Source organism: Rhinichthys klamathensis, unplaced genomic scaffold (assembly GCF_029890125.1).
Source record: "Rhinichthys klamathensis goyatoka isolate OS25496 unplaced genomic scaffold, OSU_Roscu_1.1 h1tg000354l_1, whole genome shotgun sequence".
NCBI lineage: Eukaryota > Metazoa > Chordata > Actinopteri > Cypriniformes > Leuciscidae > Rhinichthys > Rhinichthys klamathensis.
Window position 1 is genome coordinate 1,183,351 of NW_026606864.1, and position 27,629 is coordinate 1,210,979.

At 34.4% G+C, this 27,629-nt stretch overlaps 2 protein-coding genes across 3 annotated transcripts; both read right to left on the bottom strand.

The window, feature by feature from the left end:
* Positions 1–1,658: 1,658 nt before the first annotated feature.
* LOC130069020 (zinc transporter ZIP4-like) lies at positions 1,659–14,212 on the bottom strand. Of its 2 annotated transcripts, none has more exons than XM_056232701.1 (12): positions 13,945–14,212; positions 10,977–11,273; positions 10,384–10,573; positions 9,202–9,314; positions 8,581–8,752; positions 7,044–7,216; positions 6,818–6,976; positions 4,954–5,046; positions 4,364–4,418; positions 3,410–3,562; positions 2,289–2,476; positions 1,659–2,028 (listed from the first exon to the last, which is right to left on the bottom strand). In XM_056232701.1, the coding sequence occupies exons 1-12, from the start codon at positions 14,143–14,145 to the stop codon at positions 1,900–1,902; spliced, it is 1,923 nt and encodes a 640-aa protein (XP_056088676.1). In that variant the 5' UTR covers positions 14,146–14,212; the 3' UTR covers positions 1,659–1,899. The 2 variants fall into 2 exon arrangements, with proteins under 2 accessions (XP_056088676.1, XP_056088677.1); XM_056232702.1 differs by having other exon boundaries at positions 13,890–14,086.
* A 3,626-nt stretch (positions 14,213–17,838) lies between these two features.
* LOC130069080 (zinc-alpha-2-glycoprotein-like) lies at positions 17,839–21,762 on the bottom strand. Its single transcript, XM_056232769.1, has 7 exons — positions 21,660–21,762; positions 19,836–20,084; positions 19,458–19,712; positions 18,946–19,224; positions 18,641–18,775; positions 18,133–18,235; positions 17,839–17,993 (listed from the first exon to the last, which is right to left on the bottom strand). The coding sequence occupies exons 1-7, from the start codon at positions 21,760–21,762 to the stop codon at positions 17,858–17,860; spliced, it is 1,260 nt and encodes a 419-aa protein (XP_056088744.1). The 3' UTR covers positions 17,839–17,857.
* Positions 21,763–27,629: the final 5,867 nt, after the last annotated feature.

The following is a 27,629-nucleotide window of genomic DNA, read 5'->3' on the forward strand; positions in this document are numbered from 1 at the left end:
GGGGGGGGGATGTGTGTGTGTGTGTGTGTGTTATGTGTGTGTGATATGTGTGTGTGATATGTTGGGTGGGAGTAAAGTTGTCCAATAAAAAATTGAAAGAAAAGTGCGCTCTTTGCTCACGCGATCAGCATGGTGATCTGGTGTTTTCTCCAAAATAAAAGCTCAAGGGTTTATTTCTTGCAAGTGAAGAAATTAGGACAAAAGTATTTTAATTGTCCTATACTATAGTGTAATGTAGGCTAAAATATACTTTTGAAATATTCATTTTCATTTCTACAGTACATTTATAGGCTATATGGATTTTACATCATATGAATAATTATATAAATCATTATTACATAATTATAATAATTGTTTGGCACCCTAAAACACCAGTGATAATGTAATGTAGACTGAGACTCTCATAACTAAAAAGATGTTTGAGCCCTCTTCAATGTCCTGGTTCAAATCAATGCTTTTTCTTTGTTCAATGAGCAGTTCATGGGTTGAAGCTCTTAATTTTGAGCTCTCAGAGTGCACCAGATTGATGCTTTTAACCTTAAAATGTACAACATTTCCCCGAACCCCCCTAGAGGCACAGAGGTCCACCCAACATAGTTTACAAAATCCTATGTGAAAGAACAACCATTTATAAACTTAACTCCAGCATAGTACAACAAAGTTCCTTTTAAGTCAGTAAAACTGTAAATGCCAAATTAAAATGTCCTTGGACAAAATATACATTTGGCCTGCCTAAAGGGGGCCTACAAGACATTGTGCCCAGGGGCCTCTGAACTCTTAATCCGGCCCTGCCGGCGACGAGGGCCGGAGGTCTACGAAATGTCCCGGTAGATTTTTGGGTCCCACTCCGCCCCTGATTCAAACTCACCTGTTTCTGAACATACTCTTAAATGCTTTACACTTCATAGAAACATTTCATTCTGTTATTTACTCAAAGAAATGGATCAGTGCCGAAGTTTTATGACTAGGAAAAAAATCCACTGAAAATCATTTCAAAGAGTCAAACACTGATCTAAGTTCATTTATTTTATTTTATTACAACGTCAATGTTAGATTAGGGTATTTTTGTCTCACACCTTGGTTAATTTCCAACCCTGGTACAGAAAGCTTTTCTATGAGTAATGTCTCATTTTTTAAGTGGCATTCATTTTAAATGTTTAAGATTTGCAGTCACTGCACTGTATTTAAATTGGGTGTGTGTGTGTTATATATCAGAGACACCTGTCATTTCCCTTCATTGTCTACTGAACACTTCTGAGTCACGCAGGTCTCAACGAAACCTCAGCATTTCAGCTTTCACACTCGGATCAAATCACTGGCTTGAAGTGGCTTCACCACAGCAGTCTCTAACATGACTAATAACACACTGACATACAGTACATGACACCATAATGCTGAAGACAGGCTTTACACAACATTTATGAAAGCACACAGAGACTATGAGTGAATATTCTCAGACTTGCACAGGATCTACAGGTCACCCTTAGTTCATTTATTCACAGAGTTTATGGCTACACAGTTCATACTTCATATATCACCAGAATTTCATGATGTAAAATCACTTTCATATATCAAGTGCAATATTTTCAATCCAGTTACATCTTCATAGAAACAACACATAGAATGTTATATCTAAAGTGCTGATGATTTAAAGCTGATTTATCCGTTTCAAACGTTAAACTTATATTAGACTTACATTTTCTGAAGATATTGTAAAAGGTGTTCTAAAAATACAATAATATTATTAAAAAATAATAGGTTTTAAAATGAATAATATCCCATATTAAAACATGGCCGCACTATAAATGGCACAAATTTCCATTCTTTTAAGTGACGATCACACAAACATGCTCGAGGAAGGGAATATGATAATACACTAGTACAAAGCGGCCTCATATTTTAGATTCCAATCTGATCTTCATATAAAGACAGGAGTAATAAGATCCCCCATCCGGTCATCAGACCCAGATTCTGCAGGAGAAAAACCAGCCACGGCCATTTACTGTCCACATGAAGCATGGAGGGAAGCTGGACGAGAATAAAACAGAGAAATTAAGCCTGGTTTTTATGATGATCTGATGACACACATATTTTAGATGTTTGTTTTACTTGAGAAATGCAGGAAACTACAATATATTGATTTTTCCCCTCAAAAAACATCGACTCTTCAGAATTGAATCTGATATTTCTGCTTTTAGCATAAGCCCACATAGCACGTCATTTTCATTTTACACAATATATGTTGGCTATTTTGCTCAGTTATTGCGCTCTGAAAGCAGCAAACGCACCATGTCTGCGAGGGCGATGTACAGGAAGAGCCCGGCGGTGACGGCAGAGATCCACTCCTGAGCGAGTGTGTGTGTGGAGATGGACAGAGCGATGTACAGGCCGATGAAGGAGGAGAGAGCGCTGCACACGTTCAGCAGGAGAGCGCGCTTCACAGACAGACCGCAGTGAAGCAGGATCGCAAAATCACCTGCACACAACAGCACAGATCAAACACACACATAAACATACAACTATATTTTGCATCATAAAAATTAATATATATATGAAAACTGAAAATGTAAAAAAAAATGTAATAGTTATAAACATAATATAATACTAATATAATATAAAGGAATATTTAAATATTGAAACAAATAAATTAATTTAAAAATGTGTGCGTGTATATATACACTTTGCATCAAAAAAATGAAAAAAAAATATATATATATATATGAAAACTGAAAATGTAAAAAGAAATTAATAGTTAAAAAAATAATATAATATAAAGTAATATTGAAATATTGAAACAAATTAATTTAAAAATGTGTGTGAATTTTTTTTGGTAATACATATTTTATTTATATTATTATATTTAATATGTATTCAAATTAATGTGTGTGTGTATATATATGTTATATATTTTATTTATATTATTTATATTTAATAACTTTTAAAAATTCACTATTTAAATGTAATTATAAATAAAGGCAGGCTTCATTTACTTTATGCAAAATATAATACTTTTGTTATCTTATGATTTTAATGTGACAGAGTTTCACACAAAATCTACTAATGCGGATTTAACATTAAACCGGTTGAAATGATTTTTTGCTGCATAAAGACTCTATGAACATGACTATAAGTTATGAGAAATCTCATTTTATGTTCCTGAAAGGAAACGTGTGTGCAGGAAAACAGAAAAACCTGTTTGACTGCGCTTTACAGTAATGTTACTGTACATTGTGTACAAGAGTTATTTCAAGAGTACATAGAAAGCCTTAGTATTCAAACTACATGTTTCTGTAACCTTCAAACAACATTCATAGTCTGTCTTGACAAACTTACTTTTTCTAGTTGGTTTCAATGCATTTTCAGTAGCTAGATTAGTTTATCTTCTCAAATGAACCTCCTGAGATCTCACCTAACTCGTGTGGAAGCTCGTGGCACAGGACGGCCAGTGACGTCGCCAGTCCCGAGCGCCACGACACGGAGAACGCAGCGCCCATGGCCAGACCGTCCGTGAAGTTATGGATGCCGTCACCAATGGTGATCATAAACGGCAGCAGACGCTTCTCTGAGGGACACGAGACAGAGGCTCACTACGGGTCACATCGCTACGGGTTTATCATGTTATGAAAGTCTCTTCTGCTCGCCAAGGCTGCATTTATTTGATCAAAAATACAGTAAAAAGTGTAAAATTGTGAAATATTATTACAGTTTAAAATAACTGTTTTCTATGTGAATATATTGTAAGATGTGATCAAAGCTGAATTTTCAGCATCATTACTCCAGTCTTCAGTGTCACATGATCCTTCAGAAATCACTCTAATAGAAACATTTATGATTATTATCAATGTTGAAAACAGTTGTGTTGCAGCTTCATATTTCTGTGAAAACCGTGGTACATTTTTTTTCAGGATTCTTTGATGAATAGAAAGTTCAAAAGAGAACATCATTTATTTGAAATAGTAAAGACATTTATAATGTTACAAAAGATTCAGTCACTTTTGGAATAAACACAGGAATAAATTACATTTTTAAATATATTCAAATAGAAAAAATGTGTATTTTTTACTGTATTTTTGGTCAAGTAAATGCACCGTTTGTTGAGCAGAAGAGAAAAAAATCGTACTGAATCTAAGCTTTTGAAATGAGGTGTAGAAAATAGAAATGTTCATGAAAAGTTTATAGCAGAACCTTTTTTACAAGTGACCTCATAGGATGGTGCTGGTAAAGGTCACTTTAATAACAGGTCATTTTACTCCCTTAATGCACAAACATGTGATTAACTCTAATTGTGGTGTAATTATTTACAGCCTAGTTGTGTTTAATAAGCGAGCGTTGATTATTAACTGAGTGTTAGGCATGAACTGACCTCGTGCGCTGCTGAACGGCTCCAGGAAGGACTTCTCATTGTTTTGCTCGTTCACCTGAAATCAATGAGAACTCACAGTATTAACTGATGATTACAGAGGAAGACTGTGATGTTTCTGCACTGATACACTGTATTTGATGCTCAAAATAAAGCAGACATGTTATGGAAAAAAAATTATACGCCCAAATCACAGATGTTCCTGAATGTCGAGACAGGATTTTGTCTAATTTTTAGAGACATTGTATATATATATATATATAAATAAAAACAATCCACCTCTGATGCCCAAATTTTCCTGTCTAAAACTGACTAAAGCTAATCTAGAAAATTAGTTAAATATCCATTCATTAATCAAACAAACAATCAAAAACGCCACCAATGAACACCAACATTCCTGATTCAGATGATAATAAAATCTGTAAATCCTAAAATGACCTCCTGTTTTTTTACAATTACTGTCTGGGTTTGTGTAATATGATGACACCTGACCTCCTCAGGGAAAACTAGTATTGTCTGTAGTGTCTGTGTAGTGATTTGTAACATGATAGCTTGTTTATTTGGTCCACGTTCGCACAGAAACACGGTCTCACCAGCTCGTCCTGTGAGGTGGAGCTGTTGTTGCGTCTGCTGCTCTGGAACATCTGCAGAACTTTACTGTGATCGCAGTGATGAGGGTCGGACTCCTGCAACAGGACAACAGAGACCCTTTAAGGCAAGTCAGCTCATGTGGCGGCCACCTTACTAATGTTATCCAGTCATACCAGTGCACACAGCAAAAAAATACAATTAAAAGATAAATATAATGATAACTGTAACAACATCCACACCAGCGGACGATATCATTCTGTTTATTACAGTAAGCTGCAGTTTTGTCGTCTGTCTCTTTAAATGCTCAAGCTTTTTAAAGCACGATGGATTCTGATTGGCTGTCAATGTTTTTATCCATTGCAATTTACCGCTGGCGTTCCCCAAGACTCAGTCTTAGGCACTCTTTTATTTATTATTTATAAACTTGCACACATTTTTATCAGACTCGCTTTATTGTCTCACTTAGGGAATCGAAGACTGCAACAAAGTGCCAGAAACACTAACCACATCCATGTAATACATATTAGATAAACTATTACATACAAAAGTTCCTAAATAAAAAAAATTATACAGGATACATACATAAAAATACCAGGCTCTATTCTTAATAAATTGATTATTTTTGTGTGCTAAGTAAACTCTCGTTAGGGCCAGGGCAGTTTAGTATCTTAATAGCCACAGACATAAATTAATCTTAAATTTTTTGTTCTCTAAAACAACGGCCTGAAACTCAGTTCATAATGGGTGGTCATCAGTACAAAGAATGACCTGAGCCTTCTTAATAACATAATTATAAAACTTTTCAGTGGGACCAGTCTGCTCTACACCAATTTTTATTAGTCAAGCTTAAAATGCCATTTCGCATTCATATCGCTCATCAAAAAATCTTTGTGAAAGTGATTCCGATGATATCGTTCCTCTGTGCCGTTATTGTTATAGTTGTGGTGTGGACTATTTTTTTTCCTGTTGTTTAAAGAATAAACAAGCTGCAAACAAGTGAAAAAGCACCAGTGCAGTAAAAATCAAAACACATTTATGCCACCATTCACAAGTTAGCGGTCGGTTGGATTTCTTAATGTTTTTGAAAGTTTCTTCTGCTCACCAAGGCTGCATTTATTTAATTACAAAATACAGTAAAAACAGTGAAATATTATTACAATATAAATAAGTGTTTTCTATTAATTTTAAAAAAGGTGTTCTGCTTTATATTGTGTGGAACCCGTGATGCATATTTTCAGGATTCTTTGATATTAAAAGTTCAAAAGAACAGCGTTTATTTAAAATCTTTGTAACATTATAAATGTATTTACTGTTACTTTTGGTCAATTTAATGCTGAAATAAAATATTAATATCTTCTTTTTTTAATTCTTTCTTTTATTCTTTTTAATGGTATGTGCGTTTATCAAAAAGTCTTAATATCTTTTGCTATGTTGCTTCTGAATGTCATGCTAAATTTATCTCGTTTTAAGGGTTTTAAGACATTTTAACTGAATCCTAGGGTTTGAGACTCAACTTTAAAGAACCCTTTATGCCAAGAAGGTTCTATAAAAGGAGAAATGTGAAAAAGATGTACTGTTAAATGCATTTAAGTATATTTGTATTGTACTAAATACATACTGAAGTACATTTTTAATACATTTAATAGTACGTCTTTTTCACCTGGAATTGCATAATACTTTCATGTTTAATGGGTCATTTCATTTTTTCTAGTGATGAAGTATGTTAATGTGCGGTTTAATTAATTAAATTAATTAAACTAAAAATCATCAAAATGATTGGAACCCCTAAAAGATTCTATGAAGCGCCTGAAAGAACCCTTTAAGCTTCTATATAGAGCCTTTTCTTCTGCAGACTCAGTCACTCACTCCATCATGATGACGACCATGTCGAGTGATGATGGAGAATACGGCTTCCATCAGATAGAAGACATAGATGCCGCCAAGGACCACCAGGAGTTTATAAACGTAGTCGAGGTTCTCCTCCTCATGACCGTGTCCATCTTTATGTGCATGAAGACCTAAAAACTACAGGCACAAAGCAATGAGAACAATACGAACCCCATCCTATTCAGACGCGTGTGAGTCCGCCTACCGAGGGAAGCAGATGCAGAAGAGCGTCTCCTGTGAGGGATCCCACAGCCAGGCTGATGCAGAACTGGATGCACATCTGGAACACCTGCGTACACCTGGAGAACAGCAGCACCACGATCCCAAACATGGCCATCAGGCAGATGACGATGTTGGCGAGGGTGGCATATCCATATCCTGGACACAAAGCGCTCATTGAGGGATCATATAAAGAGATCATTCACAGGTGTGCCGTCTTCAGACTGCTTTTTGTAAACATTCAGACAGTGGAGGGATTGTTCTTCTCCAGGAAGAGATGGTCACTAAAATAATAAGTCACAGCATTCAGGAATGATTCTGGTTGTCCTTGTTCTTGTCAAGAGAACGATGCCAACAATAACTTAATATTTTAGTAGAACCAGAAAAGCAAGCGGTCATGTGTCATGTTTCTGATACAGAAACTGAATGTAAGTGATCATCTAAACATTCATAACATACTGTATAACAAACAATCTTTACTTTCTGACAAACTTAACTATACATTTTTCACATTTAAATTGTTGCCATTAGATATTACACTCAAAAGTTTGGGGTCAGAGAGATTTTAAAAAATGTATTTGAAAGAAGTCTCTTCTGCTCACCAAGGCTGCATTTTTTTATTAGAAGCAGTAAAAACAGTGAAATATTATTACAATTTAAAATAGCTTTTTTCTATTAGAATATGTTGTAAAATGTGATTTATTCCTCTGAATTTTCAGCATCATTACTCCAGTCTTCAGTGTCACATGATCCTTCAGAAATCATTCTAATATGATGATTCGCTGCTCGAGAAACATTTATGATTATTATCAATGTTGAAAACAGTTTTGCTGCTTCATATTTTTTAGGATTTATTTAAATTTGATATCTTTTCTAACATAAATGTCTTCACTGTTGTTTTTGATCAATTTAATGCGTAAATAAAAATTATTTTGTCAAATTAAAAATATGTACATAGTAGTGACACCAAAATAAATATCATACAGACAGATTAATATTTGGCTATTTTCAAATAGCATGGCATTGACCAGTTATTATAGCCTTGCACAGAAGTCTTAGTTCAATTTCAAAGTCAATTGAATTAAAAACCTAGATTTTCTGTTTTCAGATGTTGATTAAATAATGAATCTTAATTTAATTTCTGTAATTTTTTTGTTAATTTGCAATCATTTAAATGTCAAACATATGGTCAACTATATTGATGTTTGTCACTCCCAATCAAATTGGCTTACATAATTTTTGACATAATTCATAATGCAGTTCATAACATTCGCCTTCATGGCAGACAAACAATTTAAAGAGAATCTCAATGCTGTAGTTAAAGTTAGTTAAAATGACGCGTTTATAGCAGCTGCCTGAATAGTGAGACTACAGTATGAATGCACAGACATTTGAAGGAAGCTTGAGAACTAAGGTTTGTTACTACATATTGTTTAGAATATGTTTCTGGAGTTTATATCAATAGTCAAAAGCCTGATGCTATGCAGCTCAGACTAACTGTTCAGTGCTGATCTGTCACTCACTCTCGGCTGTGCTCAGAGAATCAGCGGTCACGTGTGTGACACTGATCTCAGAACAGCCTCCGCTGAGGATCTGCTGGATCAGAGCAGGACTGAGCTGTGTGAACTGATCTCTGGTCAGCAATGAAGAGTTCAGCTGGTAGATCCTCAGCAGGTCTTTAGCGCTGAAACACATCTGTAGACACAATGCACATTTTTTATGCATATCATTAACATATATAATTTGGCTTCAGTTACTTTCATTTTTCTGATAAACATGCATGTTTAGTGTGTACAATTCCCTGATTTATTAGTTGCATGGATGTCAAATGACAGGCTATATATATATTTATATAGATTTTATATGCATGTTTTCATTCTGTTTGATGTTTCAAATGTTGTGTTTTTTCTGTTTTCACTCAAAAAAATGTGAAAAATTAGCACTTGTAACGACTTGTAATCAATTTCAATGATTATCATTACGGACAGATTGCACGGTCTCAGATTACACATTATGTCACAACATCAATCAAGAGAGCTAAACATCAATTATTCATGTTGATATGTCATGTTACAGAACTTGCTCAGTCCTACAGCATGCAAAGATTTCCCATGATGCCCCACACAAACACGGCTGTGTCTTACTGTATCCCAGCTGCTGTTATTATGGTGATCCTCCTGATGAGGCTCGAGGTGGACATCATCGTGATGGTCTTCTCCTCCACCCAGATTTAGTGTCTTCAGAAGCTCCTCAAAATCTGAGTAACAATAGCATCATTAAAAATAGAGCACAAACGTCCAGCTTCAAACCAACTATTGTACATCAAAGTACTTCAGAAATGTTAAAGAACATGAATATGTATTTAAACATACTTATACTCCACCCAGGAGGACATTTTTACGTTCCATATTAATGTTTTTGCTATAGCCAAGGTTATGGGTTCGGCAGGGAATGCATGAACTGGTAAAAATTGTGCTTTGAATAAAAGTGTCTGCCAAATGCATAAACATAAATGTAGAACACAGAAACCTAAACACTGATCTGAGGAAACTATAATGTGCCATAATGTGAGTGAAAAGTGCCATTTGTACCTGACCTGAGCAGGGTTATTATAGTTAGCAAGAAAAAGAAAACTAAAACCGCAAAAAAAAACATTTTCGTCATTTGATATAAAATAAATGTTAACTTAAAAACAACTTTAAATTTATTTTTAATTCAGCCAAGGTAAAATTTCTCATTTTCATTTAGCATAAGTCTTTGCTATATGGTAATATGGCTTTTATTATAACTGAAACTAAAACCATAAAAAATACATTTTACTTGAAATAAAATAAAATGTTTAATTTGCTTTATATTTTATTTCAGTTGGTTGCCGAGACAGAATTTCTCATTTTCATTTAAATTGACTTTTATTTTAATTACTAACAAAATTACTAGCATTTTAACTAAGATGAAAATGGAATATATATTTATAACATTTATTTCAAAAATAATAACAATAAATATAATAGTATCTCAAAGATGCTAAAATATCTCTGGTTTAACTTGAAATACTAAAACTGAAATATAAAAGAATAAAAACCATATAGACATATTTTTTTAAACTAATAAAAATGATAAAAACACAGCAAAATTACTAAAACTTTAACTAAAATGAAAATATAAATATGTTGAATGTTTTTATATTTTCTAAGAACTTTAATAGTATATTAAAGATACTAAAATAACAATGATCCGAATTTTTTTTTACTTAAATAAAACCGAATGTTCCCACATGAACATTTCCAGGTTAGTGCAACATCATCAGGATTATTAGTCCGTCATACCATGAAGCGTGAGGTTATCAGAGCCAAAATGGCTGAAGATGTAATCCAGAAAGTATCCGTTCTGAGGAAGATCACGAGCTCTGAGACAGTCTCCACGCAGGACATGATAGAGGACGTTCCCCAACACAGCGTCCAGCTCTACGGGAGGACCTCCGCTCTCGTCCAGGACGGCATTCAGAGAGAGACACGACTAGAAATGTGGACAGACAAATAATAGATGTGTATCAAGACCATGTAACTTTGATATACAGGTGAAACTCGAAAAATTAGAATATCGTGCAAAAGTTCATTTATTTCAGTAATTCAACTTAAAAGGTGAAACTAATATATTATATAGACTCATTACATGCAAAGTGAGATATTTCAAGCCTTTATTTGTTATCATTTTGATGATTATGGATTACAGCTTATGAAAACCTTTTCACAATATTATAATTTTTAATTTAGGGTTTTCATAAGCCATAATCATCAAAATTATAACAAATAAAGGCTTGAAATATCTCACTTTGCATGTAATGAGTCTATATAATATATTAGTTTCACCAGTATACTATGATACTGAATGATCCTGAAGCTGTTCTGCAGTTACTGACCTCATGTGTGTCGGGCTGATAGTGTATCTCCATCTCATCGAACAGCTTCTCCAAACCCTGATGTTCTGGGAAGCCCTGGTGAGGAGGCCGGCCGGTGTGGTTGAGGTCTGAGATGGTTTGGATGAACTGGTGTGTCTCTGTGTCCCAGCGTCCCTCTCGTACGGCCCTGCAGGTCTCCATCGGGGCGCTCAGGAACAGACACAACGCAGGAGCCACCGTGAAGAAGTCCTGCATCTGAAGCTCCTGAGATCTGCTGTAGTTCCTCAACAGCTGCTGCAGATGCTCAACAGACAGACACTATACAGCAGAGAGACACTGAGATGTGTGAAAGGTTACAGTGTGTGTATGCAGTTTAAGTTTGCCTTCAATAAATGTAAACATACTCATGTGATTTCTGACATCCGTTACATAAAATGTGCTTAGTTGTCATGAAAATGATGTCACAAATCTGATCCTTAAATAGGCCTTATTTTCTTAATTTTTTTAGGTAACACTTTAGTTTAGGGCCCAGTTCTTATTATTAACTAGTGTCTTATTAGTATGCATATTACTAGGATATTGATTGGCTGTTTATTAGTACTTATAAAGCACATATTAATACCTTATTCTACATTGCCATATTCTACATCCCTTAAAGGGATAGTTCACTTCGAAATAAATTTTTGGTATGTTTTAGCTTACCTCAAGGGCATCCAAGATGTAGGTGTCTTGTGTCTTTGTTTCCGCAGTAGTTTCAATTTTGATATTTTTAGGTCAAACCGTTCTTGTCTGTCAGTCATATAATGCAGGTCTATGGTCACCACCTCAAAGAGCATGCACAGAGAAGTCCAAATTAAACATGATTTCATGACTCGTAAATGTAAGTACACATTGATGGCCTAAGACACGAAACGAGCGGTTTGTGTGAGAAAACGAACAGTATTTATATCGTTTTTACCTCTTGTAACCACAGCCACGTCCAAGTGATCTGAGGGCGCGGGCGCTTCGGTCTGTGCGTTACAAGAGGTAAAAACGATAGAAATACTGTTCGTTTTCTCACACAAACCGCTCGTTTCGTGTCTTAGGCCATCAATACTTACATTTACGAGTCATTAAATCATGTTTAATTTGGACTTCTCTGTGCATGCTCTTTGAGGTGGTGACCATAGACCTGCATTATATGACTGACAGACAAGAACGCTTTGACCTAAAAATATCAAAATTGAAACTACTGCGGAAACAAAGACACCTACATCTTGGATGCCCTTGAGGTAAGCATACTAAAACATACCAAAAATTTCTTTCAAAGTGAACTATCCCTTTAATTCACCCAATACCTAAACTTAACAACTACCTTACTAACTATTAATAACTAGGAATTTGGAGTTTGAGGCAAAAGTCGGTGTTAATAGTGAGAATTGGACCCTGGTCTAAAGTATGAGCCAAATTTATTTTCATTTTAGGGTCAAATATGACCTGTTCTTGGCATATGAGATGCTTCCTTGTCTCTTGTGCAAAACAGATCTATAACACCGATTATATCAATCATTATGTCATGCATAGGCTACAGTGTCAATGTTCTTTCTTTCTCTCGCCAAAAAAAAAAGAAATCTAGTTGGCGTAACTGTCTGGAAACTGTAAAAAAAAAAATCTGGAAAAAGGATATGTTAGTATAAAAAGTAAAAAATAAAATAAAAAAAAAGTTATTATTTTTAACGTTTTAAATTTATTATTCGGAAAACTTTTGGGTAACACTTTATTTTACGACCCGCAAACAACTGCGTAAGTACACCGAAATTACGGTGTACGCTTCTGTAATTATAACGTACTTCCGTGTAGGTATAGGGGAACAATATGTTAAGTTTTGGGTAATAAAGGGGTAACAAGCAGATATACAACCTGTAAATAACTTCGTAAGTAAATCGAAATTACGGTGTACGTTTCTGTAATTATAGTGTAGGCTACCTCCGTGTAGGTATAAGGGAACAATATGTTAAGTTTTGGGTAGGCTAATAAAGGGGTAACAAGCAGATATACAAGCAAATTATTTATAATGTAATTATTTTAAAACTAACAGGTACCTATTATGTTAATATATTCCAGGCAAAAATTGTACGTCTGTTGTAGGCTATATAAAAGTTATCATCACATTTCTGGCAAAATATGTTCTTGTGCAATTTTACAGGGTAATTTTGACATCTGTGGGTTGAAAATGAAACGTGTCTGGCTGTATGTAAGCACAGTATGATAAAAAATGAATTTATTGGCTTTTCTTACTAGATTAATTAATGTTAAATCAACACAGATGCCAAAATTAAATGTAAAATTGCACAAGAACATATTTTGCCAGAAATGTGATGATAACTTTTATATACAACAGACGTACAATTTTTGCCTGGAATATATTAACATAATAGGTACCTGTTAAAATAATTACATTATAAATAATTTGCTTGCATAGCTTGTTACCCCTTTATTACCTTATACCTACACGAAGGTAGGCTACACTATAATTACAGAAACGTACACCGTAATTTCAGTTTACTTACGAAGTTATTTGCAGGTTGTATACTATCTGCTTGTTACCCCTTTATTACCCCAAACTTAACATATTGTTCCCCTATACCTACACGGAAGTACGCTATAATTACAGAAATGTACACCGTAATTTCGGTTTACTTACGCAGTTGTTTGCGGGTCGTAAAATAAAGCGTTACCAACTTTTGTGTAAAAATTGCAGAAAAAACAAGCACCAGAGAAATATCAAAATTAGTGTATTTTTATGATCACCCCAAACGTATAAAATTAATATAGAAATACTGTAGCCTATATAACTAGGCTATAGCTTAGATCATGGGAAACACAGTATTTGTATCATTAATATTATTATTTTTGTTTACTGTAGGCTACTATGTCCCATTAATTATCATTTACCAGAGTCTCTCAGCTGGACCTCGATTTCCCCAAAAATTCCTGAAATCCGTCTCACCTTCCCACAGGACACACCGGAGCAGTGCACGCGGCTCTCCAGCCGCTCGAACACCGAGAGAAGCGCGTCTTCTGTGAGGAACTCTTCGCCCGGAGACACCAGATCCACAACGCGCGCGAAAATATCATATTTACCGCCACGCGCTCCTGTACACAGACTGAGGCAGGTCACACAGACAAGCACAACACCGCTAGTCTCCATTATCTGTGTGTTTTCCCGAAACCTATTGTGGTGCACGACTGTCCTGAGTGTCCTCACACACACACACACACACACACACACACATACTAGCTTCAGAGATCTTCACACAGGTGCTCATGTCCCTGCTCAGGTAGAAGCTCCGCTCTGAACGCTGATTGGTCAAGAGAAACTCTTCCCTTCACTTGCGCAAAATGATTCAGACAGGACTAATATTTGATATAAAATAATAATAGGATGATAAAATAAATTAACTGTATTATTATACATTTTTTTAAACAAAATGTTATGGAACAGCTAGCTAATGACCACAGTGCTTTTAAGAAAAGTGATTTTAACCAATTTAGCCTATAGCAAATATGTTTGCTGCAATTATACTAAACACTTCAGAGCAGCTTTCCTCTATGAAAAGTAAAAAAGCTAAAATTGATAAATTTCGTTGTCTCTGCTAACTTACGTTACGATGTGTTTTTGGGACACGGATTGCTGGTTTGTTGTATTAATGCCAGTGGATCTGATCGTCTGTTCAACATCTATTGTAAATGTCGCCTCCTGTAGGAAGCATCTGACAATGAATTGAGATGGAAAGCAGGATGCAGAATTGTAATTCGAAGTAAAAGAGGAAGTAGAATTAAAAAGCCTTATTTTGATTCAACTGGATGTTTATGTTGTATGCTTTTTTTTTTAATCGTTCAAAAACTTTGGATGAAAAATCGTGTAGGGCACATCCGAAATTAATGTGCCAGTGTCCCCTGTCACCTAACAAAATATTTTAAAAAATATATATATAAATCAACCATCGAGCCCATGTTCTGCCTGAGGATGCTACAGAAGAAATATAGAGAATTTAACAAGAAGCTATACACATGGTGTTCATAGACCTGGAAAAAGCATACGACTATACCAAGAGACACTGCATCAGGTTAAGACAGTCCCAGAGATATACATTGATATCATCAAAGATATGTACAACGCAGGTTATGGTTATTACCAATGTTGGAGAGACAGAGGAGATGGAGATTGAGGTTGGACTACACCAAGGTTCAACACTCAGCTCACTGCTATTCATAATAATTATGGATGTGATCACGGAAGATATAGAGGAGACACCCTGGGCAATGCTGTTTGCGGATGACGTTGTTATAAGTTATGAGGATAGAGAGGAGACTGGAGATATGGAGGGAAAAACTAGAAGGAGCTGGACTGAAGCAAGACTAAACCTACTGGAAGAGAAGAAAGTATAAGATTGAGATAGTATGACGGCACAAAGCACACAAATCTCCAACAAATAGCCTTCAAATACCTGGGAACCACCATCCACCAAGATGGAGGCTGCGGGAAAGAGGTAGAGTTGAGAATAAGCAGGAGGGAGCTGACCAGAGTTAATACGTCATACCAACAAAGTTAAAAACACTCATCTAGGACAGCTATAAGACGGAAGTCAGACTTGATAGGATCCTGTGAGACGCGGATGCTGAGGCTCTTGGAATAAAGACAGACACAGACTGTCTGTGGCGATATCAAAATAAAATATTTAACTTTTGTTTAGTTTTAGAAAAGCAGTGTATTGCTGTAATTTAATTCATTTATTGAACAACTTATTTTATAAGCCTGTTTCCTAAAATAAAGCAACCCTCACCTGTAAAAACACACTGACAAAGGAGAAGTTTCAGGTTTAAAGTGGTTTATTGGTATTAAAAATAATTATATATTTGCAAACAAGTTGCAGCTTCATGGTGAACAAAGAAAATAGTTCAAAACAAAGATGACAAATAAACACTAAACAGACAGTACAACAGTGTATGGCAATATAAAAGACAAAAACATTTGACACTTTTTAACAATGAGGTCTTCTGGATGCAAATGAAATGAACGCATTCAATATATTTTATACTAAAAATGTAAGGTCCAGTGTTTCTGAAGATATTGTACATGTAATATGTCTGTAAAGATTAAATAAAAGTTACGTTTTTGCTACTTAAATACTGTAAGGAATTCTCCGGAATATTAATAACCGATTTTCATTCAAATCATTAACGTTAATACCTCAAAACACACATCCATATATTAGCAACATGAACGGATACAGGGCGTTCGGTACGGTACAGGAAATGACACAAATTATTACATATCTGGGTTAGCTTATTCAATGAAATTTCTGATCAATCAACAATAATTCATTAACCTCCCTAATTTTACATATACAGCATTGGTGATTCATTTGACCTATGACTTTTCCTCAGTAAAGATGAATGGTGCATGTTAAAGAGCCCCTATATGCTTTTTTGGGATATTACCTTTCATGTAGAGTGTAATAATAGAGCTGTTTGTGAATGTAAAATATCTGCAAAGTTTTAAAGATCAAAGTGCACGACAAATAAACGTATCGTCTCCTAAAGAAAGAGTTGATTCTGAATCGATGAAACGAGTCGTCAGTAATTCCAGTCTCACTTCCTGTTACATGTGTAACACATTAGCATAATGCCAGCCTGTGATCTTCATTGGCTGACGGCGATCAACGTCTACTTTGACTCTCAAACACTGTAGTTGCAGCTGAGACTGGAAGAGTTTGGTTCGTGTTGTCGACATGTTGAGAAGACGCTGTTTTCTGAGCTGGGAATCCACTTAACTGCTCTTCAAAAGCATGAGACTCGTGCTGGAAATGATGCGGAAAAACCGACGCCATCGTTACTGTTCGCATCACTGTGTATTGCATGTATCGCATCAAACCTATTGTAGGAGGACACCTCTAAAACTAAATTAGGAACCTTAAAAATAGCATAATAGGGGCAATTTAAACACCATTCATCCATAATATTATTTATCAGTCCGAGTGAATCACATGTATTATTCAGTGTAAAGAAGGATATAGTAATTTATGTAACTCTTTATACATCTTAACTCATACATATGTCAAAAGATGAATTAGAGCAAAAACACTAAGTCTCAAAGTAGACAGATACAGGTGAAACTCGAAAAATTTGAATATCGTGCAAAAGTTCATTTATTTCAGTAATTCAACTTAAAAGGTTAAACTAATATAGACTCATTACATGCAAAGTGAGATATTTCAAGCCTTTATTTGTTATAGTTTTGATGATTATGGCTTATAGCTTATGAAAACCTTTTCTTTTAGGGTTTTCATAAGCTGTAAGCCATAATCATCACAATTATAACACATTAGGCTTGAAATATCTCACTTTGCATGTAATGAGTCTATATTAGTTTCACCTTTTAAGTTGAATTACTGAAATAAATGAACTTTTGCATGATATTAATTTTTCGAGTTTCACCAGTAGATAGCTCTTCGTGACGATTAAATCAGTGTTTACCAACTCCAAATTTGCAGCAGGGATCAAACAGGACCAGAGTTGGGAATCATGGCTTAAAGTGCATCGAACAGAACAGATCTGGTACGTTTGTAACTAGTTTTGTACTGAATTGGCTGCACCATTAAAGTGGTATTCCTGCTGTACCTGGAACAACACTATCGTTTTTAGTGTTGAAATTTGGCATGCATACGTAAGGATCGCTTTTGTGCTGAAGAGCCGCTTATTCACATGTTCTTTCTTAAAATGTAAATGCATGCAAACAGAAATATCATACATGGTCCTGGTCGGAGGCTTTTGTAAATATTTCAAAGGCACTGGTGCAACCGGCTCCATATAAAACAGAAAACTAATTGTCATCTATATTGACCACTAAAGCTTACAAATTATTTGTCCTGATCAGAGCGGTGAAACGAAATTCTAATTTTGAAACCCTGAGATGTGTTTTCATGAAAGAACCTCATGAATGTCGGAAGATCCTCTTCTGGCTTCACTGCTGTACATGAGCACACAATCTTCGGCCTGCAGAAAAAAAAAACCCTGCATTAATATCTTCTCGGACTTAAACTCCAGTATCAAATTTTGATGAACACCACTAAAAGGTGATCCACTTTATTGAGCCTGAAAAAACTGAGTTTACTCAAACGAAGCCCAAGCTTACCCGAGGAGCCACTGAAACCGGTTTGGTTCAACAGGCTCCGGTAGTTCTGGTGACCCTGAGATGACGTTCTCTCTTCTGCTAGAGCCATTATAGTTCATCTGACCTAGAGATTATAAAATACAAGACTTTAGAAACCTTTAGCATTAAGCTGAGCTCATGCTGACTTCGTGATTATTCACCGTTTTATGTTTCACAATTCATAAGCTTTTATGGCACTGAATTTTAAAGCAGTTTATCTGCATTACAAATGTAGCTTCAAAAATGTATTAAAACGTTTATTAAAGGAAAATGTGTTATTTTGAAGAATGTGTTTTTATTTAGTCCACACAATGAAAGTCAATGGGGTCCAATATTATTTTGCACCCCATTGACTTCATTGCAGGGACAAAAGAATAATTCAGTTCTGTAGAAAAATGCAAAGTTTTGAAACAACATGAGCGTGAGTAAACGATGATAGAATTGTAATTTTTAGGTGAAAATACAGAAGTTTTAAACATTTTGAACTTACCATTTAACTCTTTGTGTGCCGTTCCTGAGCAGATACACCATAGAAACACATTAAAAACTATCAGCGCAAATACAGCTGCAGTTACTGCCAAATCATGCCGTCTAGATTCGTCACTGCTATTAGCGCCTTTTTCATCTGTAGGAAAACAACAACAACAGTCGTTTTACAGTTTTTATGAATTCATAACATCATGCAATGACAAAACAAATCTCCAAATTTAATTTGAGAAAATCTGACTAAGGTACAATCACAAATACAGGAGAAGAGGTCAAAATGATAAATCTGCAAGTTATACTTATATTTACCCCATTTTATTATAAGTGTCTGTGTGTGACTGCTGTGAGAGACGTGACACTCATAACTCTCTTCTTCATCTCTGTGAATCTCCACACTGATTCTCATCTGGAAGCTCTCGTCATCATTCGGTCGGACTCCAGTAGAGCTGAAGGCCTCGAGGTTTCTGTCGTTCAGTGTGATCTTCATCTCGATGTGTTTGGGGTAGAAGCCAGTGGCCAGACAGCTCAGATTCAGCTTGCTTCGGTCACGAGGAGCTTCAGAGGCAAACATGTGAACATCTGGTGCATCTGCAACAACAAACACCAGGAATAAATCAAACTGCAACAATAATCCATATTATTTCAAGAAAAAAATCAAACACAAACCAAACCACTATAAAAGTAGTCAATATAACTCATGCACTTTATGTGAGAAAGTTATATTTTTAATTCTCTAATTCCATTTGCTGTCTAATCAAGAGACATTTTAAATGTTTGAAAATGATAAAGAAAAACACTGAAGTCATGAGAACAACACATACTGCTTATCGAATCATTAAATGTGGAGATCCAGTCCATGCAGGTCTTGAGGAATGACTGGAGATACTGATTATGTAGTTTGTCAGCGTCCCACTTCATTTTGGTTTCTATTGCCTTTGGATTTTTCTCCATCCACTGCATTGTGTCAGAATGAAAGGCAATAAAATCCTCTCCATCATATCTGTACTCATCAAACGCTTTTACATTCATCCCTGCATCAACCTCACAGCCGATTCTCCTCTGTAGTGTATGGAGGCCTAAACATATATGATAACATTGTTGATAAACAAAACAATCAATATTTATTTTAATAAATAACTCTATATAACTCTAAATAAAAAACTTTTTTTTTTTTTTTTTACTCAACTCAGCAGACTCACCGTCACATTTGGATCTGGTGCAGTTTGACAGAGTATAAACCAGATGCATAAACCAGTCTTTAGGATCATCTGGTTCTTCAGTGTCTCTCCAGATCTCTGACTTCTGACGGTCTCTTTTCCAGGTTTGTTCTTCATTCCTGTAGTGAGAGATGCGTCGGTCATCATACAGACCCACGGCACTGAACTGAGGCCCGGAGAATCCCGCAGGTTTGGAGAGAGCGCTGTAAACGTACTGGAGAAGATGTTTCTCTGAAGGAAAATAAATGCAAGACAAGAATACTGTGGAAACACAGCAAAGTGATCACAGTGCAGTCTTTCACACACCACAGACCCCCAAATCTGATTATCCCCAAACCCCCCAAAAGACCCAGTTATTATTATAGGTACATGCGTAAAATGTTGTTTGGAAAATATTTAGTTTCTATTGTTAGATCATTGTGTGTTTTTTTCCTACTCACTATAGTAGCCTTTACTGTACAGTAAGATTTATTGAAATCTATATATTATAGGCTAGGCTACTAATCAAATTTATGTAGGCCAATTTTAATCTATGTATTTAAATCAATTTTTATTTTGTATATGTATTTATCTATTTTATTTTTAATCAAATGTATTTATTAGTAATTTAAATCAAAGTGTATTTTGTTTATTTTAATAGCCTATATTTTATTTTAATCAAATCATAATTGTTTATTTTTAATCTTTTTATTTTATTTTAATCAAATGTTGGCATATTTATTTATTTTTGGTTAGTTCGATCTTGTTTTTATTATTACTTCCACAGTTTTTCTCGTTGCTTTTCCACAGATCTCCTAGCTCTTTCTCTTGTGGGCCCCAGTTTGAAAACCCCTAATAAACCTGTCTAATGTTATTAATGAAAAATACACGAGATGGTTCTGAATAAGTAACCTGTGATCAGAAGCGGTTCTACTCTCTACTAGCCATATAAACTTCCATATTTCTTAATACAAAACTGCACAAACCGTGGAAAATGCAATAGCATTTCTGTGAAACTTAGATTCACAGTTTTGTCAATGAACTGTGGGCGTCCGCTTCCACAAGCTGAAGTGTCACGCATAGGTCGCGGAAACATGATGTATTGACATGCAAATGCCATCGAGTTTTTCGAATTCCCACGTCGCCCATATAATGTCGCCGCATATTTGTCCCGGGACAGACGATCCACTAATACCCCGAGAAGGCCATGGGTTCCCCCTCTGTTACGATCGCATTCCGCAGGAGGGGGACAGCAGCAACTGCGCCAAACATGCAGCTTTAAATAACCACCCAATTGAAATAACGGGAGAAGCGCGCGCACACACACACACACACACGCGCCTAACTTCAAGTTCTTCAAAGTGTGGGCGGGCAAGGGCAGTGACCCCGGTAGAAGAAGGAATCTTTGCAATCTTATTTTGAAGGCAGGATCAATCTAATAACACCTCTGACCTCATGTTAATTCTGTGCTGATGATGTCCGTTTTAATGCCATTATGACATCAGCTTTTATACCGCTCGTGCTAGAGTTTCAGACAATGATGAAGAGACACATTATAATGGCATCACTGCAGACAAGAGAGAAGGAAAGCTACAAATGCACAAAACCTAACTAATATAAAAAAAAAAAAAAAAAAAAAAAAAAAACTCGCTGAACTTGATTAGGCTAAAATATTCTCTCACATCTCCTTCAATCAAAAATAAGTCTCCCTGTCGTCGCTTCACTTTAAAACTTAAACTTAATTTAACACGAACTTTAATAAAAATTCCATTATACACCTGCGTAATATATTTTTTAAAAACTATATTAAAATAGATATTGACTTACCGCACTGGACATTGGTTATGCGCAAAGAAATGTAACAGAGACAAAAAGTCGTATTGATTCCATTTTCCAGTTTCCCCAGGAAAAGTAATAAAATCAGCATCATGTTCAAGAGCCATAAAGCACCTGTGCACGCGCCTGTGAACGCGCCGCTGCCTCGCGATCTCATACACAGCGATGACAGGATCATCAGAGTGAGTTCCTTTCGTTTCGTTTGAAACGAGAGCCAGAATCGTATTCTTCTTCTGGGGTTTCGGCAGTTTAATAATGCATTACCGCCACTAACTGGACTGGAGTGTGTTCCTCACACACGTGATCATGTCCAACCCTCACACACGTGATCATGTTCCTGTTCAGGTAGAAGCTCCTGTCGTCCTCTCCTCACTGAACGCTGATTGGTCAAGAGAAACTCTTCCCTTCACTTGCGCAAAAGGATTCAGACAGGACTAATATTTGATATATCTTGATTTGATTATATCATGAAATTTTATGGAATAATGAGCTTTTAAGAAAAGTGGGAGAGCGATTTTAACCAATTTAGCCTATAGCAAATTGAAATATGTTTGCTGCAATTATTATAGCTACTAAACACTTCAGAGATAAAATCTTTTATTAAGATAAAAATGTTGACATTTAGATATCTTAAAATTATTACAAATGTCCTGTTTTATTGACTAATATATTAAACACCTTTACTAACATTTTATATGATCAGTTTGACCAATTCTTTACTAAATTAAATATAGGCCAGTGGATTGTGATGCTAAGCGTTGGCCTTTGTCTGCATTTTCCCTTTTTGTCGAAAGTCGGCGCTGGATGAGAAGCAGACTTGATTGGGGAGTTAAAAGCTAAGCTTTGTATTATTCTTATTCCTCAAGGAAGATTATCCTTCTTTATCGTTTCACGTATCGTTTCACAGATTTGACCAATATTAACATTTCATACACAGCTAAGGCTATTGTCATAACCTCGATGTTAGTATGCGTCTCTTAGCCTGGATGCTAACTGTGGAGAGTTTACTTGCCGAATCAAGTCCCAGGAGAAAAACGATCCTGGATTTTTCTCAGTTACCGCCGTGTGTGTGTGTGTGTGTGTGTGTGTGTGTGTGGATGGATGAAACTCTGAAGGTGCTGTGATAATAAGGATTAAACATTTTTTCTCAATACTTAAAGTGTCCATTGCTGTTTTCAGACTAAAAACATGCTCTTTTACCCCTTGTATGAACTAGTAATTAATAAAGGCCAGAAGCATTATTCTTAAACATAAATAAAGCTGGATTATGCAAGAGATATGCAAGAGAGAGGAATTAATGACAAAATTCACAAAAAAATAAATAAAAATTACAATAATTCATTTAAGACAGCATGTAATGTTACATAAATCTTTTATTGACATTTGCCTTTAAACATTATTGTAAAAATGCAGGTTATAGAAAAGACGTGTGTGGTTTCTATAGCAACAGACTGTAAATATATTGCTTTGAATCTGTGTTTTTTTAACATTAAGTCTTATATTCAGAGCATATCTATATTTACATTTGCAGATTACAACAACACCCCATAACTGTCCATAATCTCAGTGGCTTTCTGTCCTGCTTTTGGCAACGGCAGGACAGTCCAGTTTCAGCACAAGATCAGCCACTATCCACAAGCTTTAGGAGAACAGCAAACCTCGAAATAATTCATTTACCGAGAGAATCTCACAAAAACTGTCATAGGGGACCAAGTTAAGACTCATTCTTAAGATCTAGTCTGACCAAATAGCAATTAGTTAGGGCTAGTCCAATCTACTTTATTATATTATACTTAAAGTTATGACCAGTCTTGAGGTAAAAAATTAGATGATTAACTTGTAGGTCATATTTCACCCCCAAATAAAAAATAAAAAAACATTTTTGTTGTTGAAATTTTTACAAAAAAAAATCACAACTGAATAAATATGATTCATACTATTTTATAATCACATAAATAAAATTAAATAGGTTTTAAGTACCTAATTTAAATTTTTCCTCGCATTGTGACATTATTTTCATGCCAAATAAGCACATTTAAACACACCGTGCAGTTCGCTTACTGCAAATAACACAAATAATAACTAAAACGTATTTAAATTTTGAAGCATACATCATGGTAGTATTTGTTGTACTGAATTTAATTGGATGTAAACAATAAATAAAATAAAGGATGTTTTTCATTTCTTATGTATTACTCCTCGGGGTGAAATGCGAGACCCAGACATTTTTTGTGAGATTCACCGAATCATGTGTTATCATCGTCTCTCTCTGTTCTGCTGGAAACATCCCTTCAAACACAGAAGAACACAAGTGCTATAGAGATATATATGAACAAAAGCTCTGTGTGGTCTATCACAGGACATTCAGGTGAGATGTTCGCTCTTCTGTGTCTGTGTGGCAGTGTGGAAACATGAGGTTCAGATTCTACAAACACTGTAGAAGATCAGACGTCTGTGGCCGAAAAACTCGGACTCTTTCCTGAGCTGCTCATTTACAAATCTAGAATTCCCTTTAATTAAACAAATCGAGAAATCAAAGGAAATCAAGCGATGTAATCCACTCAGATTTTTACGGAAGCGTATCGCATTCACTTGAGGGAAAAAATCTACTCTGTTTTTCTGAATTAACGAGTTAATTACCGGGTATCTCAGAATTACGAGATAATTTTTCATGGAAAAAAGTTTTTGCTCTGTTTTTCTGATTTAATGACTTAATTATCTGTAATGAGTAACTCATTAATTCATAAAAACAGAGTGAAAATTTTTTTTTTTAAGAAAAATGTATCTCATAATTTTGAGATATTAACTCATTAATTCAGAAAAACAGCGCAAAAACTTTTTTCCATGAAAAATGTATCTCGTAATTCTGAGATAATTAACTCGTTAATTCAGAAAAACAGCGCAAAAACTTTTTTCCATGAAAAATTATCTCGTAATTCTGAGATAATTAACTCGTTAATTCAGAAAAACAGCGCAAAAACTTTTTTCCATAAAAAAATGTATCTCATAATTCTGAGATAATTAACTCGTTAATTCAGAAAAACAGCGCAAAAACTTTTTTCCATGAAAAATATCTCGTAATTCTGAGATATTTAACTCGTTAATTCAGAAAAACAGAGCAAAAACTGTTTTTCCATGAAAAATATCTCGTAATTCTGAGATAATTAACTCGTTAATTCAGAAAAACAGCGCAAAAACTTTTTTCCATGAAAAATATCTCGTAATTCTGAGATATTAACTTGTTAATTCAGAAAAACAGAGCAAAAACTTTTTTCCATGAAAAATTATCTCGTAATTCTGAGATATTAACTTGTTAATTCAGAAAAACAGAGCAAAAACTTTTTTCCATGAAAAATATCTCGTAATTCTGAGATAATTAACTCGTTAATTCAGAAAAACAGCGCAAAAACTTTTTTCCATGAAAAATATCTCGTAATTCTGAGATAATTAACTCGTTAATTCAGAAAAACAGCGCAAAAACTTTTTTCCATGAAAAATATCTCGTAATTCTGAGATATTTAACTCGTTAATTCAGAAAAACAGAGCAAAAACTGTTTTTCCATGAAAAATATCTCGTAATTCTGAGATAATTAACTCGTTAATTCAGAAACACAGAGCAAAAACTTTTTTCCATGAAAAATATCTCATAATTCTGAGATAATTAACTCGTTAATTCAGAAAAACAGCGCAAAAACTTTTTTCCATGAAAAATATCTCGTAATTCTGAGATAATTAACTCGTTAATTCAGAAAAACAGCGCAAAAACTTTTTTCCATGAAAAATATCTCGTAATTCTGAGATATTTAACTCGTTAATTCAGAAAAACAGAGCAAAAACTTTTTTCCATGAAAAATATCTCGTAATTCTGAGATAATTAACTCGTTAATTCAGAAAAACAGAGCAAAAACTTTTTTCCATGAAAAAATATCTCGTAATTCTGAGATAATTAACTCGTTAATTCAGAAAAACAGCGCAAAAACTTTTTTCCATGAAAAATGATCTCGGAATTCTGAGATATTAACTTGTTAATTCAGAAAAACAGCGCAAAAACTTTTTTCCATAAAAAAATGTATCTCATAATTCTGAGATAATTAACTCATTAATTCAGAAAAACAGCGCAAAAACTTTTTTCCATGAAAAAATATCTCGTAATTCTGAGATAATTAACTCATTAATTCATAAAAACAGAGTGAAATTTTTTTTTTAAAGAAAAATGTATCTCATAATTCTGAGATATTAACTCCTTAATTCAGAAAAACAGCGCAAAACTTTTTTCCATGAAAAAATATCTCGTAATTCTGAGATAATTAACTCGTTAATTCAGAAAAACAGAGCAAACACTTTTTTCCATGAAAAATTATCTCGTAATTCTGAGATAATTAACTCGTTAATTCAGAAAAACAGCGCAAAAACTTTTTTCCATAAAAAAATGTATCTCATAATTCTGAGATAATTAACTCGTTAATTCAGAAAAACAGCGCAAAAACTTTTTTCCATGAAAAATTATCTCGTAATTCTGAGATAATTAACTCGTTAATTCAGAAAAACAGCGCAAAAACTTTTTTCCATAAAAAAATGTATCTCATAATTCTGAGATAATTAACTCGTTAATTCAGAAAAACAGCGCAAAAACTTTTTTCCATGAAAAATTATCTCGTAATTCTGAGATAATTAACTCGTTAATTCAGAAAAACAGCGCAAAACTTTTTCCATGAAACATTATCTCGTAATTCTGAGATATTAACTTGTTAATTCAGAAAAACAGAGCAAAAACTTTTTTCCATGAAAAATTATCTCGTAATTCTGAGATATTAACTTGTTAATTCAGAAAAACAGAGCAAAAACTTTTTTCCATGAAAAATATCTCGTAATTCTGAGATAATTAACTCGTTAATTCAGAAAAACAGCGCAAAAACTTTTTTCCATGAAAAATATCTCGTAATTCTGAGATAATTAACTCGTTAATTCAGAAAAACAGCGCAAAAACTTTTTTCCATGAAAAATATCTCGTAATTCTGAGATATTTAACTCGTTAATTCAGAAAAACAGAGCAAAAACTGTTTTTCCATGAAAAATATCTCGTAATTCTGAGATAATTAACTCGTTAATTCAGAAACACAGAGCAAAAACTTTTTTCCATGAAAAATATCTCATAATTCTGAGATAATTAACTCGTTAATTCAGAAAAACAGCGCAAAAACTTTTTTCCATGAAAAATATCTCGTAATTCTGAGATAATTAACTCGTTAATTCAGAAAAACAGCGCAAAAACTTTTTTCCATGAAAAATATCTCGTAATTCTGAGATATTTAACTCGTTAATTCAGAAAAACAGAGCAAAAACTTTTTTCCATGAAAAATATCTCGTAATTCTGAGATAATTAACTCGTTAATTCAGAAAAACAGAGCAAAAACTTTTTTCCATGAAAAAATATCTCGTAATTCTGAGATAATTAACTCGTTAATTCAGAAAAACAGCGCAAAAACTTTTTTCCATGAAAAATGATCTCGGAATTCTGAGATATTAACTTGTTAATTCAGAAAAACAGCGCAAAAACTTTTTTCCATAAAAAAATGTATCTCATAATTCTGAGATAATTAACTCATTAATTCAGAAAAACAGCGCAAAAACTTTTTTCCATGAAAAAATATCTCGTAATTCTGAGATAATTAACTCATTAATTCATAAAAACAGAGTGAAATTTTTTTTTTAAAGAAAAATGTATCTCATAATTCTGAGATATTAACTCCTTAATTCAGAAAAACAGCGCAAAACTTTTTTCCATGAAAAATTATCTCGTAATTCTGAGATAATTAACTCGTTAATTCAGAAAAACAGAGCAAACACTTTTTTCCATGAAAAATTATCTCGTAATTCTGAGATAATTAACTCGTTAATTCAGAAAAACAGCGCAAAAACTTTTTTCCATAAAAAAATGTATCTCATAATTCTGAGATAATT